Source organism: Dicentrarchus labrax, unplaced genomic scaffold (genome assembly GCF_905237075.1).
Source record: "Dicentrarchus labrax unplaced genomic scaffold, dlabrax2021, whole genome shotgun sequence".
NCBI lineage: Eukaryota > Metazoa > Chordata > Actinopteri > Moronidae > Dicentrarchus > Dicentrarchus labrax.
The window spans coordinates 19,776,371-19,789,651 of NW_026136705.1; the positions used below are offsets into that span (position 1 = coordinate 19,776,371).

General features: G+C 39.0%; 2 protein-coding genes across 3 annotated transcripts in view; one reads left to right on the forward strand and one right to left on the reverse strand.

Annotated features, from left to right (window-relative positions):
- The first annotated feature begins 1,684 nt into the window (after positions 1–1,684).
- Positions 1,685–10,671, forward strand: LOC127364560 (von Willebrand factor A domain-containing protein 7). Its single transcript, XM_051402190.1, has 16 exons — positions 1,685–1,781; positions 2,204–2,406; positions 2,495–2,767; positions 2,868–2,961; positions 3,104–3,238; positions 4,064–4,250; positions 4,361–4,536; positions 4,645–4,757; positions 4,867–4,983; positions 5,556–5,756; positions 5,841–5,973; positions 6,476–6,625; positions 8,446–8,538; positions 8,632–8,903; positions 9,057–9,350; positions 9,683–10,671. The coding sequence occupies exons 2-16, from the start codon at positions 2,227–2,229 to the stop codon at positions 9,806–9,808; spliced, it is 2,544 nt and encodes an 847-aa protein (XP_051258150.1). The 5' UTR covers positions 1,685–1,781; positions 2,204–2,226; the 3' UTR covers positions 9,809–10,671.
- The window catches only part of coro6 (coronin 6), a 13,742-nt gene continuing 10,790 nt past the window's right edge, over positions 10,330–13,281 (reverse strand). Inside the window, exons 8-11 of one of the 2 annotated variants that reach the window (XM_051402193.1) lie at positions 13,249–13,281; positions 12,242–12,299; positions 11,600–11,827; positions 10,330–11,408 (exon numbers count right to left, since the gene is read on the reverse strand). The exon at positions 13,249–13,281 is cut by the window's right edge and continues 113 nt beyond it. In XM_051402193.1, coding sequence (XP_051258153.1) covers positions 11,235–11,408; positions 11,600–11,827; positions 12,242–12,299; positions 13,249–13,281 — 493 coding nt within the window. In that variant the 3' untranslated portion in view covers positions 10,330–11,234. The remainder of the gene's footprint in view (positions 11,409–11,599; positions 11,828–12,241; positions 12,300–13,248) is intronic. The other variant, XM_051402194.1, reaches the window with a different exon arrangement.

Sequence of the window (13,281 nt, forward strand, 5' to 3'; positions counted from 1 at the left end):
GCCCATTTTTGGTCGGTATCGAAATATTAACTGGCACGTTGCATGTTATTCCTCCATGCATTGTCTATTATGTTGAACCAATGCTACTTCTATAATACGCTATATATACATGCTCTTTCTGTTGTTTGATAAATGTTATAAGTAATAAGAGGAAACCTTCTCAAGTCAAGTCTCAAGTTTCTTATGGCTATAATGAGCATCAGTGAGATGTGTGAATGTGTCTCAGCAGCCTGCCGTCTGAAAAACAGACCTAATGGCTCTGTTATGAACAATCTTGTGCACATTAAAATACAGCCTCTTCCAAGTAGTGACAAAAACATGTCCATAAATAAACAAAATTAAATATGGCTGGTTTTAATGTTAGGGCATTATCTAACAAAACATTTTGTATAAATTACCTTATTGCTGTGGGTCGAATGCCCTTATAAAAGCTTGTCCCACAAACTATGTATTCTCCCATTCCTGTAGAGAAGGTAGGAAAGATGGAGGTTGCTGTAATCGGAGCTCAGGCCAAGCTGGTAGATGAGCCCTCTGTAACCCTCAGCGTCTGTCTTTTTATGATGCCGACTTAGACACACAGCCTGGGAAGTCCCAGACGTCACACAGACAAAGGGGGCAAGAAAGATTTCAGCAAACTGTCATAAAACCATCAGATGCAGTCGCTCCAGATTTGCCTCTAGGTTTAAAAATGTCATTGTTAGTAACCCTTTGAGCATCTTGGTATGGACATTGTTCCCCTTAAAATCTGTCAAAGCAAAGACTCCTCGGTGCAGTTCTTTTCCTCAGTTGGTTTCCCCTGTGAATTTTAACTGACCAAGGCACTAACTTTATGTCCACACTTCTGAAACAGGTTTACCAACTGCTTGGCATCAAGAGCGTGCAAACAACCCCCTATCATCTATAGACAGACAGATTGATGGAGCAGTTCAACCAGACCCTGGTTGAACTGCAAATACTAATACTACAAATACTAAGTTTGTCAATGACACTGGGTCTGATTGGGGTCAATGGCTCCCATGCATGTAACATGCTAAACATTACACCTGCTTAACACCAGCATGTTAGCATTTAACTGAAAGCTTCATTCTACAGCTTTGCAGAGCTGCCAATGCAGATGTAGACTGTCAGACTGATAAAAAAAAAAAGTGTGTAAAAAATAATGTTTTTGTAGCAGTCGGTGAAAAGTGGCGTATAACGTGCAGTTATTTCTCCACATCATGCTGCATTTCAAAAACTTGAACTTTATTGCCCCCAACATCGCTGAACTGCTCAAAACTCAAAGTAAAGGAAGTTGTATTGTAAGACAGGTGAGTATCTGTAGAAAAAAACTATCGTTGTCTGTACTCCCTATCAATTTCAACTTCCCTAAAAGTGAAACGGTTACTGTTCATTTTCATCTCTTGCCAATCTGATTTTTCTTTTGTTAACAAGAATGTAGCATCTCCACATACCAACAACCAGTAGGTTTTGTCACTCCCACACAGACAATGCTGAGTGCACCTGTGTATGCAGCAGATACAAACCTTACTGAAAACCAAAATTATCTGGAGATACAGACAGCATATAAGCTAATACACATTTTAATTAAATAAAACAACATCATAAAATGAAAGATTTCCAGTGCTTTTGGCATCAGGTTGATATTGCCCTCAGTAACAAACAGACATTAACATGGACAACAGGTAGAACAAGTCCTGGATGACTCCGCCTTGGCCGTGGAGCACTTTAAAGCAAGGGCTGACACAATAATGATAAAGTGCACAGCAACGACAAGGTCTAAGGTACAGTGATCTTTTAACTCATAATTATAAGTAATGCCTGAAAAACAGACTTTTATTGCTTTATAACTTTATAACAGAAGAAGAAAATCTGTAAGAAAAGTATATGAGCATATGGAAAGAAGACTAAGCACTAGTTATGAGGAAATGTTGTGTATAATCACAGTAGGTTGTTGTAGAGAAGTGAGAATGTTTTAGGTTAAGGTCTACAGCTTTGCTGATATCATAGTGTATTATTGAATCTGACAAGTGAATTATAGTCATATCATCTATCTTCTTGCTGACAAACCCAGTCTTCTATGTTTGAAAAAAACAAATAAAATCACTACAAATTTCTGTTGCATTTCTGACTATCAATATGGCCTTGTGAATTTGACTTTAGGAATTGTTTAGAGCATTTCTGAGAGTGTTTCTGTCTTCCTCAGAGTATTCGACAGGTTGAGGAGAGATGTCTTCAGGGTTGGCTGTGTTGTGTCTCATGCTCCTGCACACAGGAGCTCAGGGGTTTGGGATATTGCCAGGAAAGTCTCTAAATCATCTGGAAATTACAGAGAGAGCAATTTTGAATACCGTTGTGCAGGTGTGCCGTGAGCTGGCCCAAGCTGAGGGGACAGACTTCACGGTTCCTGTAAGAATTCACTTAAGTTACCTTATTTTTCTAGAAAATAGTACGGATCTTAGTAATGTTAGTATGATTTGGCTTTGTGTGTGTGTAGGCACAGCCTTTCACTGCAGAGGCGGTTGCTGTAGCCTGTGGCACGCCAAAATCATCCAAGAGTTTCCGCCAAGCCATTATATTCATCACCTTGATGAACGTACGGGTGGACATCCGTCATGCCCTAAATGCAAGCTTCCACTTTGATGAAGAAATGTTTGTTCAAGGAAGGAAAATCATCACTGAGGGAATACTGGTTGTCAAAGCCAGCAACAAACAAGAAAATTATGAGTCAGCGAGACAAAAACTGGGAGAGATTTTTCATCCTTTACAGGTAATTATCATAAATGTATAGTAATGCTAACTCTATTTGTTTTTAACTGTTTTAAAATATCCAAAGAAACTTACCCTCATCTTATTTTGTCAACTTGCAGGACTTCTACAGTCACAGCAACTGGGTGGAGATGGGGAACACACTCCCAAACTCCAATCTGATCAGATCAGACACCAGCATTGGTAACATAGCAGGTAAAGAGATGGTATGATGTGATGTCTGTCTTTGTTTGGCTGTGCTAACATACAGATGGTAACACTGATGAGGAATGCAGTTCATATGTAATTGTAGAGAAACTATTTCACACAATTAAAATGTTGATTTACGCTTCTACAGATGAAAGCAGGGCAACGTGTCGTAACTGTGATGGAGACGACTGCAGGAACAACATCTTGGAGGATATCATAAACGAGAGGATACTGACCTCTGGATATTTTGGTATTGTGCCTTTTGTGTCAACCAAACCAAAAGGTAAATTATTCATTGTATGAATAATGTGTCCTTTAAAAATGTTTCAGACAGAGATTACTTAGCTTATATCACATTTTGTATTATTAACTAACATGAACAGCCTTCACAACTAGTTTTAGTTAGTCAAATTCTGAATATACAACCAGTTCTTGTTCTGTTCTGCATAAAATCAACAGCCACCTTCCACACAGTGCTTTCACCCTCACATTTTCTGTGGGGTCATATTGTGCTGAAAGTTTGCTCAAAAATGTTTCCAATGTTTTAATTTGAGCTAAAACTGACTTTCAAATGTCTATGGCTTGTGGTGATAATAGGATGTGTGCTATATTTTTACATATACCGGTATAGTCAGGATACACATCCACTGGCTATTTAACAACAGCAGTCAAATCCTGCATTTCTTAGGTTTTCTCTTCAAGCCTTGTTTTTCCTCCTGTAGTTTTGTGCCCACTTCAGTGGCCTTTCCCGTGTTGTGTTTTTGGCCTTAGAGGCATTTTCCACCTCCTCCGTTTAGACATGAGGGATACACCTTGACCTTTTTGCTTTCAAATTATACTAAGTTGGCTGTCTACTTCTGCCATGTATGTGTCCAAACAGTCACACCATCATGGTTGTCAGCTTCACAAAACATTCATGAGAGGATTCAAATGAAAAATTTCACTTGTTGCTATAAAATATCTCAAATTAAAAAGAGTTGCAGACAGCCTATAGAAATAAAAGCAGTTAAAGTATTTAACCAGTAGAATACTCCTCAGAAAAGACATTCTTAAAAACAAAACAGAAATGTGTATTTATCATGTTTCTTTCATGGTATTTGTTTAAAAGGAAAATGCAGTCATGGAGGAGCAGTTGATCAAACAAGTAACATCGAGCCCAAAGGTGGAATCAACAAAGACACTTTCGAATCTAGCCACGGACACCTGCACACCAACGCAGCGAATATGGCGACAGCTGCAACCAGCAAGCTACTAGAGGACATTCGAGGGGCTGCTGGTGACCGACCATTCCTGCAGTATGAAACCCATTCTGCATGTTTCATTTATATACATATACTAATATATATTTAGGGACAAGACAAAGTTTTTCATTTCTTTGTTTTATGAGTCTTTCTCTATCCGCCAGGATGATGGGGATCTCCAAAGGATCCAATAAAGCTCTTTGTTTTGTGATCGACACGACAGGAAGCATGACTGATGACATAGCAACAGTGAAGAACGTCACTTCCTTTATAATCAACAGTGAAGTGGGAACAGAGAATGAGCCCTCAGTTTACATTCTCGTACCTTTCAATGATCCAGGTAGGATCTGTAAGATGCTACAAAATCATTTATTTGCTTGTGAAAAGATTATCGTTCTGTCCAATTTTATTTATTGTTTTTTGGTGGCTGTCTCCACCTGAACTCCAGATTTTGGGCCACTGACAAAGACTAAAGACCCAAAACTCTTCAAGGCTAATATTGATTCACTGTCAGCATCTGGTGGAGGAGATGAGGAGGAACTGAGTCTTTCAGGGCTTCAGGTGTTGTGATGTGACGCTTTTACTACTTCAAAATCTTCCCCTATACAGCCTGTTGATGTGTAAACAACTACAACTATTGTTGCTATTCCATCCTCTCTCGCTCACATAGCTGGCTTTAACTAGTGCTCCTTCAAATTCTGAGATCTTCCTCTTCACGGATGCTCCTGCTAAAGACAAACGCCTGAAGAGCACAGTGGTTGCACTCATAGAGCGGACACAAACAGTAGTGAGTATCTAATCTACGGGTCAGACATCTATTGCATTTTTTTACTTTATTTCTTGACACGTGTAGTCACAAACCAGCAAAGTATATCGCTTTACATCAATCAACATTACAAAAGCAAAAAAAACCAATGACAATTTTATGAGTCTGTTAAACTTAAAGCCACTGGGGGCTGTAAACAGTGTAGAGCTGCAACAATTAGTCGATTAATTGCTGATTGTCAGAAAATCAATCAGCTTGATCTATTCATTGTAAAATAATATACCACAATTGTCTGGTTGCAGCTATTCAAATGTGAATAATTGCCAGTTTCCTCAGTCTTCTATGATTGTAAGAAAACAAGACATTTAATTTGATGTAACTTTGGGCTCTGCGAAGGGATGCACACTTTCCACTGTTTTCTGACATTTTATAGACTAATTGATTAATAGAGAAAATAATCAACAGATAATTTTTAGATGAAGCCCTAAAACTGTTATTTTCCTAATGTGATAAATAAGAACTGAGAAGAATGATTGATTGATTTTTTTTTTTTTCTGAGTTGGTTAACCTAGTTCTCATTCCCCCCTTTTCAGGTTAACTTCATGATTTCTGACTCATCAGTGAGCAATCGTAGGAGGCGGAGTGATGACACACAAAGCAATAGAATAGCAGCATCAGATGCCCAGCTGTACAGAGACCTGGCTCAGGCTTCTGGAGGTCAGGCTATTGAAGTCACAAAAAATGAGCTCCCTACGGCCGTCAGCATCATAACAGACTCCTCCAGCTCATCTCTGGTAATATCACAGAGATTTCCCTGCTAGTTAGTTATTTCAATTTGAAGAGATATGTTGTGTCATCTGGTTAATGTTATCTCCCAGGTGACCCTTCTGCAGGCAGCCAGGAGCCCAGGAAAGGCAGATAATTTTTCTTTTATAGTTGACGAAACTGTTATAACCCTGACAGTTTACATCACTGGGCGCTCCATCACCTTCACTCTCATCAGCCCCACAGGTAACATTACCTTTCCACTTTATGAACACTACAGTTAAAGTTTTATGTGTGTTTAGCTTTATAATTTTAATTTTTTCAATATTTGCAGAACATTGGCAGTCCCCTCTGTCGTCTACACCACATTTTACTCAATCAGATGTTTATGGAATTTGCTTGGTCGCTTTATGTAACAGCAGCATTTATAATAACAAACTTCAGAGGAATCACTGTGATCATTGGACACCACATAAATTGTATTTGTTCACTCGAGTGATTTGATAATTGCTTGCATCGGTGCAAAGAAAAAGGCAGCAAGAATACTTGGTTTGTAGGAAAGATGGTGACTTGTGATGATATGGCTACCAGTCACTCATTTAGATGTTTGTTTGCAGTTATATTCCAAGTAATGTGAAAATGTTTTAATGTTTAAAAATACTAAATGCTGCATGTCTAATTATCAGTATGTTACATAATTCTTGCAACGTTTCATACCAGAGTGCTTATTATTGGTTTCTGTTTGAAGGTGAATCTCAGCAAAGCACTGACACGACAGGATCATTGATCACTGCATCCCAGTCAGTGGGGAACTTCATAACACTGCGGGTAAAAAAACAAGCTGGACTATGGGAAATGAAAATGGTGTCAACTAACCCCTACACTCTGAAGGTCATAGGTGAGAACCCCATGGTTTATTTCATTTAATCACAATATGAATAAGTTCCGTCAGACAACGTTTGAAATCTTTATTAGCACAGAACAGCATAGTTAGATTTTGGCGTCTAGGCTCCAACCTCGATATGTTTACGTAGAGATATTAGGGAGTGATGAGCAAATACCTTAAACCCCCTCACTGGAGCCTACAGGTGGATGCTGGTGGGGCTTACAGAGCAGCAGGCAGCAATACAGATGCAGGCATTGACAGAGCAGAGGGAGAGCTGGGAAATCTTGCCGCTTAAATAGATCACCAGATTGGAAAGTGAGGCATGTCATGGGTGGATAACAGTGCAGCTCAAGTTGACTGCCTGAACTAGTCTGCAGGCTTCGCTCCATTTGTGTTTCTTTAGTGCCTGTTGGTCTTATCAGATACAGGTGAAAATTCCTCAGTTTGTATCCATAACAAAGTTGTTTTGAGAGTGAGCTCCCTCCTTACGCCCGTATGTTCTTCATGTGCAGTAACGTAACCCGTGTGATCAGTATTTTTGATCCTTGTGGCTCGACATATAGTCACCACTGTATTTGAAGCCTTTTGTTGAAATTACCAAGAAATACCAGCCCACATCAAGTTTAGGTTCTGCTCGTTGTTCAGTTTAATTTCTCAGGGATTGTCAGAAGAAATACTACTAATGTCATAACATGAATTTGACCAAATTCTAATCTATCCAGGAAATGTTTATCAAATTCATGCAATGACAACCGTGTCCCCCTCAGGATGAAATACAATCACTTTGGTGATGTGTTCTTCTCATCCATCATCTAGTAAAGTTGTCCAACACTTTATTTCATGACTACTTGCAAAACTAACATTTGCATCAGCATCAGCTGTAGTTTGTTGTCAGCGAAATGACCATCCTTCTTACCTGCCATCCCCCCTCGTCATCCCTTAGTAGCAGAGAGAGTGCAAGGGCAGAGGGGTTGTTTAGTTGAATGTGTTAGTCTAGTATGCCTGACTCATTGATCCTTTATCTGAACGAGGTTTGTGCTAGTGGGAATCTATGGCTCCGACCATGGCTATGAAATATCCGTATCCTAACCGTGGTGTGTATTGAGAAATCTATGTGGCTTTCCCCAGTGTTGAAGTCACAGACAGATTTGTAATTGCACCTTTTTCTCTCAATCGGGGCCTTCTGTCAGATTCATTTTGCATCTATATACTGTATAATACACAACTTGAGCATAGCGTCAGTTCAGGCAGGCCACACAGTCAGGCTCGGCTCTCAGTTCAAGGGCAAGGAGGTCCCAGAACAGAGCCATACCGCCAAATGTAATATTCTGCTTTGGAATAAAAGTTATTTTTGACAAAAGTGGTCCTGACTGAATTAGTATATTGTAGCCTATATACTCTACAGTGTGGTGTCACCTTGACGTTCAAAGTGACAAGTAGCCATGTGTAGTCGTTGAAGAGAAAGAGGATCATAAAGGCCGCTGCTGCCTCTAGTATTCCCATAATATTCCTATAATATTTCTATGCCTTGTTAAAAATAAAAACAATCACTGACTGACTAGCATTTAGCTCAAAGCACAGGACACAATCACTGCTGTTGTCTCTTAATCTTGTGCCTTCATTCTTTCTGAAAGCTAAAGTATGATTCTTGGGTGTGCCGACTATAGTCTAAAGGCTAAATGGCTGGTAATGTTCAAACCCATTTCAACAAAGATGGATTCAACTCCCACAAGGCTTTGCCTCTATAGTATGAAGGAATAGAAAGAGAAACAATGTATGGGATGTTCTTTTAGCAATTTTTCATAGTTTTTCCTCATGATTTTAATTTTCAGGTCAGAGTCCTATTGACTTCCTGTTTGACTTTGTGGAGGCATCGCAGGGCCCGTTCCAGGGATTTGATGCTCTTGAAACACGTCCCAGAGCTGGTAATGGATACTGTTACAATGTGAATGTGAGGATATGCAGATGTAACATATCATCATCAAGTCAGACATAGTGAATTTTCTCCTTCTTTAAAGGTGTGAATGGTAGCTTGTTGGTGTCTGTAACGGGGAGTGACTCCGCCACCGTGACAGAAGTCACTCTAGTTCAATCGTCGGGGTCAGAGGAGATTAAAGGAGTTGTGGTACCACAGGAGAGCGGGAACTTCTTAATTCAGGTTGACAGGATACCAGCAGGGGAGTTTGGGGTGCGGATGAAGGGGCAGGATAACAGTGTTACCTCCAGAGCTTCAGTCGTCTTCCAAAGGCAGTCATCCACCAACTTCAGATCCTCTAATCTGACTATTAGTGTGAGTACTCATCCTAGACCCTCACTGTGTCACAGGAACATTCCATCATCATGAGGATATGGAGCAATTAAAAGTTTAAATGTTCACTTTATAACTGAGTGTAAAAAAGCTTAATCTCTACAAACACTCTTGTCTAATTCCCTCTGTATTTAGGCGGATTCAAATAGCATCTTGGTACCAGGAACGCCATTTTCTGTGCCCTTCTCTGTGATGACCTATGGAATGGAGGGAAACTACACCATCCGAGCCACCAACAATCGACGTTTTAACTCAACATATCCAACCAGTTTATTCCTGGAAGCTAGAAACAGTACTAATGGTACAGTGACCCTCTCAGCACCTCTTAACACCCCATCGGGTACTGACATCACCCTGACCATTGAGGCTGAGGCTCCGGACGGTGGAGATACAAACTATGTTGTGCTGCGTTTCTCAGTCCTGAACCCGGTAATACTCCCAGGAATCAAATTTTCTTGATAAAATTCTTACTTGTTTTACAGGTCTGGAATTTCCTAGGAGGTTTCCTGGAGAAATTTCATTCATAATTTGGTCATGCTAGCAATTATTTGAATGTGTACCAATTGGATAGCATCGTTATTTTCCCTGTAATTACTAATTAGTAACACATCACTTAATTATTTTCAGAAAACTATTGACTAAAATTACCGAACCATAAAATAAAGCTCTCTTTCACTGTACATTCCTTTACTTTCACATTTATTGGTTAACGCTTTGACACTAAACTAGTTGACTTCATGCACTTTTTCTTCTCTTCGTAGGTGACTGACGAGGAAGGTTCAGCAGCTGCTGTCTCTTTCTCCACCAAAGTCATGCAGTCGCCTCTTCTCTGCCTAAGCATCATGGTGTTAGGGCTCTGTATACTGACAGAACTAGACATCCAGTGACTCCATGTCAAAGTTGTGTTTGAGCTCATCTGTCCTTTAGTGGCCAAAATCAATTAATGCATCCTTAAAACTCAAACTGATTTTCTGGCTATGTGCATACTGTTTGCTTAGCTACTATTAGTCTTATACCACTTTTATAAAGGTATAGTGTCCTCTGAAAGAGAGAGCCTAAGGCCTTTGATGCTCTTTCTTCTGCTCAGTGAATGTTTGTGAGCAGGCCTAAATCCTAAAATTGAACAGAGAAGGGGTGCCCAGATAGCTCACCTGGTAGAACTGGTGCCCCCATGTTTAAATGACTGAGTCCTTGCTGCAGCAGCCAGAGGTTTGAATCTGACCTGTGGCCCTTTGCTGTGTGTCATCCCCTCTCTCTCTATCCTCTTTCCTGTCTACCTTCAGCTGTCCTGTCTAGTAAAGACAAAAAACCCCCCAAAATAAACTGCTCAGAGGTTTCATTGATCATCAGAACCTATAATAATATATAAACCTTGAAATGTTGCAACACCAGACAGAAGAGGCAGCCATTTAAAAAAAACACTGTTTTTATTGTCGTCATAATGTGTCTAATGTATAACCCTTTACAGAACACAAAACGTTTTGCTTTTCACATTTTGCTACAAGTTCAACAAATTTTTCTCCTGTTTCCTTTATCACTATTTACATTTTTGAAAAGTTTTCAGAGAGACGTGTTTCCATAAACTGGTCAGTGATTGTCTGATACGGAGGATGATGTGTTTGATACATGTGATATGTGCTTTCTTTGTATCTTTTATGGTGATGTGTGTGCGCTTAGTGGTGGTGCAAGTATGTTACTATGTTTGGGGAAGTCATAGATGCAATTTACTAAAACCAAATCATTAAGTCTTTTTCTGGGATTTTATTTTTGTTACTTTTCCTATACTTTTTCTCACATGGACATTTTAGTGATAACAGTGTTGACTTTATTCAGACCTTTAACCCAACTTGCATGTCCCTCTAACCGACAGCCCCCTCACTCCACTTTCACTCTTCTCATTTCAAATCACTAAAGGTGTGAATATATTAAAATATTTTTGTCATAGCATTAAGGTCCAATATGTAGAATCAACCAGGAAATAATGACCCTACTTATGGATGTAATTTGTTCAAATTTGTTTGATCGTCAATTTGCATTTTTATTGTCAACATTCATGTTCTTACACAATACACACAATAGTACCTTTAAAAGGGCCACACCGTTGGAGTATTTAGGAGAGTGGTTCCTCGTGAATGTGAGGGAAATGTGTTCCTATAATAATAGTGATTCTGAAAGATAGACCAGTTCTTCAGAAGGTGTTTTCATCAGTCAGTGCCATTAGTGTACTGGGAAAGCTTATTCTCCAAGTCACAGATTCTCTTCTCCTGAGACAAAACTGTGGCCTTCAGATTCTGAATCTCCTCCAACAACCTCTCAAGCAACTGAGGCTAGACAGGAGAACAGTCGAGATAAGGAAAACAGGGAAACAGAAGAAGAAAGGAATAAAGACAGTGACAGGGAGGGGAAAATCAAGGGTAAAGAAAAAGAGAAAAAAAAGGTCAAGGACAGTGAGCAACTAGGAAAAATAAAACAAAACAAAGAAGGGAGCTTCGGAAAAAAAGTTGTAGGCAGGTACAAATAGAAGAGAGAAAGGAAGTCATTATTTTCTATTAAAAGTGTCTGTGTCATAAAGGTAGATGAGTAATATTATGCTATATATGTAATAACAGAAAGAGACACACATACAGGATAAATATTATGTAATAACAACAGGTAATATAATGCGTGACACAACTTACCGGCAGACTGTTGGTGTCCAAAGTAGACATGCTGCGTCGGGTGGTGGGTCTGGACTCCAGCACGTTCTTCTTTGCCACTTTCAGCTCTCGGCTCTTAGGCGGCATATAGCCCCCCCTCATGGACACCAGAATTGGGTCTTCGTCACGTCCATCCAGCCACTCCTCAGCCTCCATGGCGGGCTCAGGCCCAGCTGTGTCCGGGTAAAGGTCATCCTGGAAGAGGTCCGACTGTGCAAGAGAGTTGGCGACGGGGAAAAGGAGACAAATGTGGCTTGTTTTTGAAGAGTTAATCAAAATTATTTATAATTAAGTATAGGTACTGGTATCAAAATGTACTTAAAGTATCAAAAGTAAAAGTACTCATTATGCAAAATGGTACATTTTGCATTAGTATCATTAACTGATTATTACTGATGCATTGACATGAACCGTACTTTAATGTTGTAGTAATAATAATAATTTATAAACTGAATATGTTTGTGTGTTTATGTTTTGTAAAAATATAAATCTCAAAAGTAACAAGTAACAATCGCTTTGGGGTAAAAAAAAATTTAGTGGAGTGATATTTCCCTCTAAAATGTGTCAATGAATCTCAGTGAAAAGTCGATAAACTCGTATGATCAGTGGGTCAGTTGGACTTACTTTTCTGGGCACTGTCATTGTGATGGGCTCACACTTCTTGTCAAGAAGCTTGAATAACCTGAGAGGACCAGGGAAGAGATGAGACAGAGGAGAGAAGACACCTGTCAGTTGTGCTTTTGTTACACATGTATCAACATTAAGCATAATATGACCTATCTCATGCACTCTGAGATCATTGTCAGAGTTACATGATGGATAATTCTTCAGATCTGGTCATTTGTTCCTTTAGGTTTTTTTAGCGCTGGTTTGCTAAAATGTACCAAAAATGACTTACAAAAAATATGGTGAAGCAGCTTTTTGTTGTTATGAGCCAAAGGTTGGAACAAAGTACCATCACAAATATGAGGAGCAACTTCTGTTAAAAAAAAAAAAGAAACAGCTCAAAATGTATTTTTATGATCTTGGTTTTAATTAATTCCACCTCTTTTTTTGTGTTTTCTTGTGATTAATTATTTTTCATACTGGTTTGATGGTTCTTACAATATAAGACAGTTTTTAGCAATATGAACTTATTATAATTACTAATATTAGCCTTTTTATTTATTTTTTTATCTCTTTCTTTTATCTGGCTCTTATCATTGCTTATGTCTCCTGTCATCGATTTGTTACTTTTCTGAACTATTTTGAGCATTGACATTTCTATATTATGAAAGGTGCTAAATAAATAAAGCTTATTTATTTTTACTTGATAGACAACGAATGGATTGTATCTTCAATGATGGACTAGCAATAACTAGTACATATTTGGAAATGTCATTCACTTTTACTCTGGAAGGTGATACTGACAAATCCCCTAAACCTAAAACAAAAAAACAAAAAAGGGATGGCTCTTGAGAAGATAAAATAATAATCAAACCTCACTATCAATCTTGGTGCATGTAACATCATGATATATCGCTCAAAACTGGATTTGAGCTTCATAGCCACTCTCAAGCAACATCTGTAGCCTTCACATCCCATGAAACATTGCTGCAAAGCTGTAATTAATTGCATGATCAGTGTCTCACCTAGCAATCTCACATTTGGTGACATCCACACCT

What these genes read in the sequence shown, in the direction of transcription:
- LOC127364560 (XM_051402190.1), top strand. Translation starts at nt 2,227, where the DNA reads ATGTCTTCAGGGTTGGCTGTGTTGTGTCTCATGCTCCTGCACACAGGA. An exon ending in CAGCATTGGTAACATAGCAG is followed by an intron (nt 2,962 to 3,103) that starts GTAAAGAGATGG and finishes ACGCTTCTACAG; the next exon opens with ATGAAAGCAGGGCAACGTGT. An exon ending in CTACACTCTGAAGGTCATAG is followed by an intron (nt 6,626 to 8,445) that starts GTGAGAACCCCA and finishes TTTAATTTTCAG; the next exon opens with GTCAGAGTCCTATTGACTTC.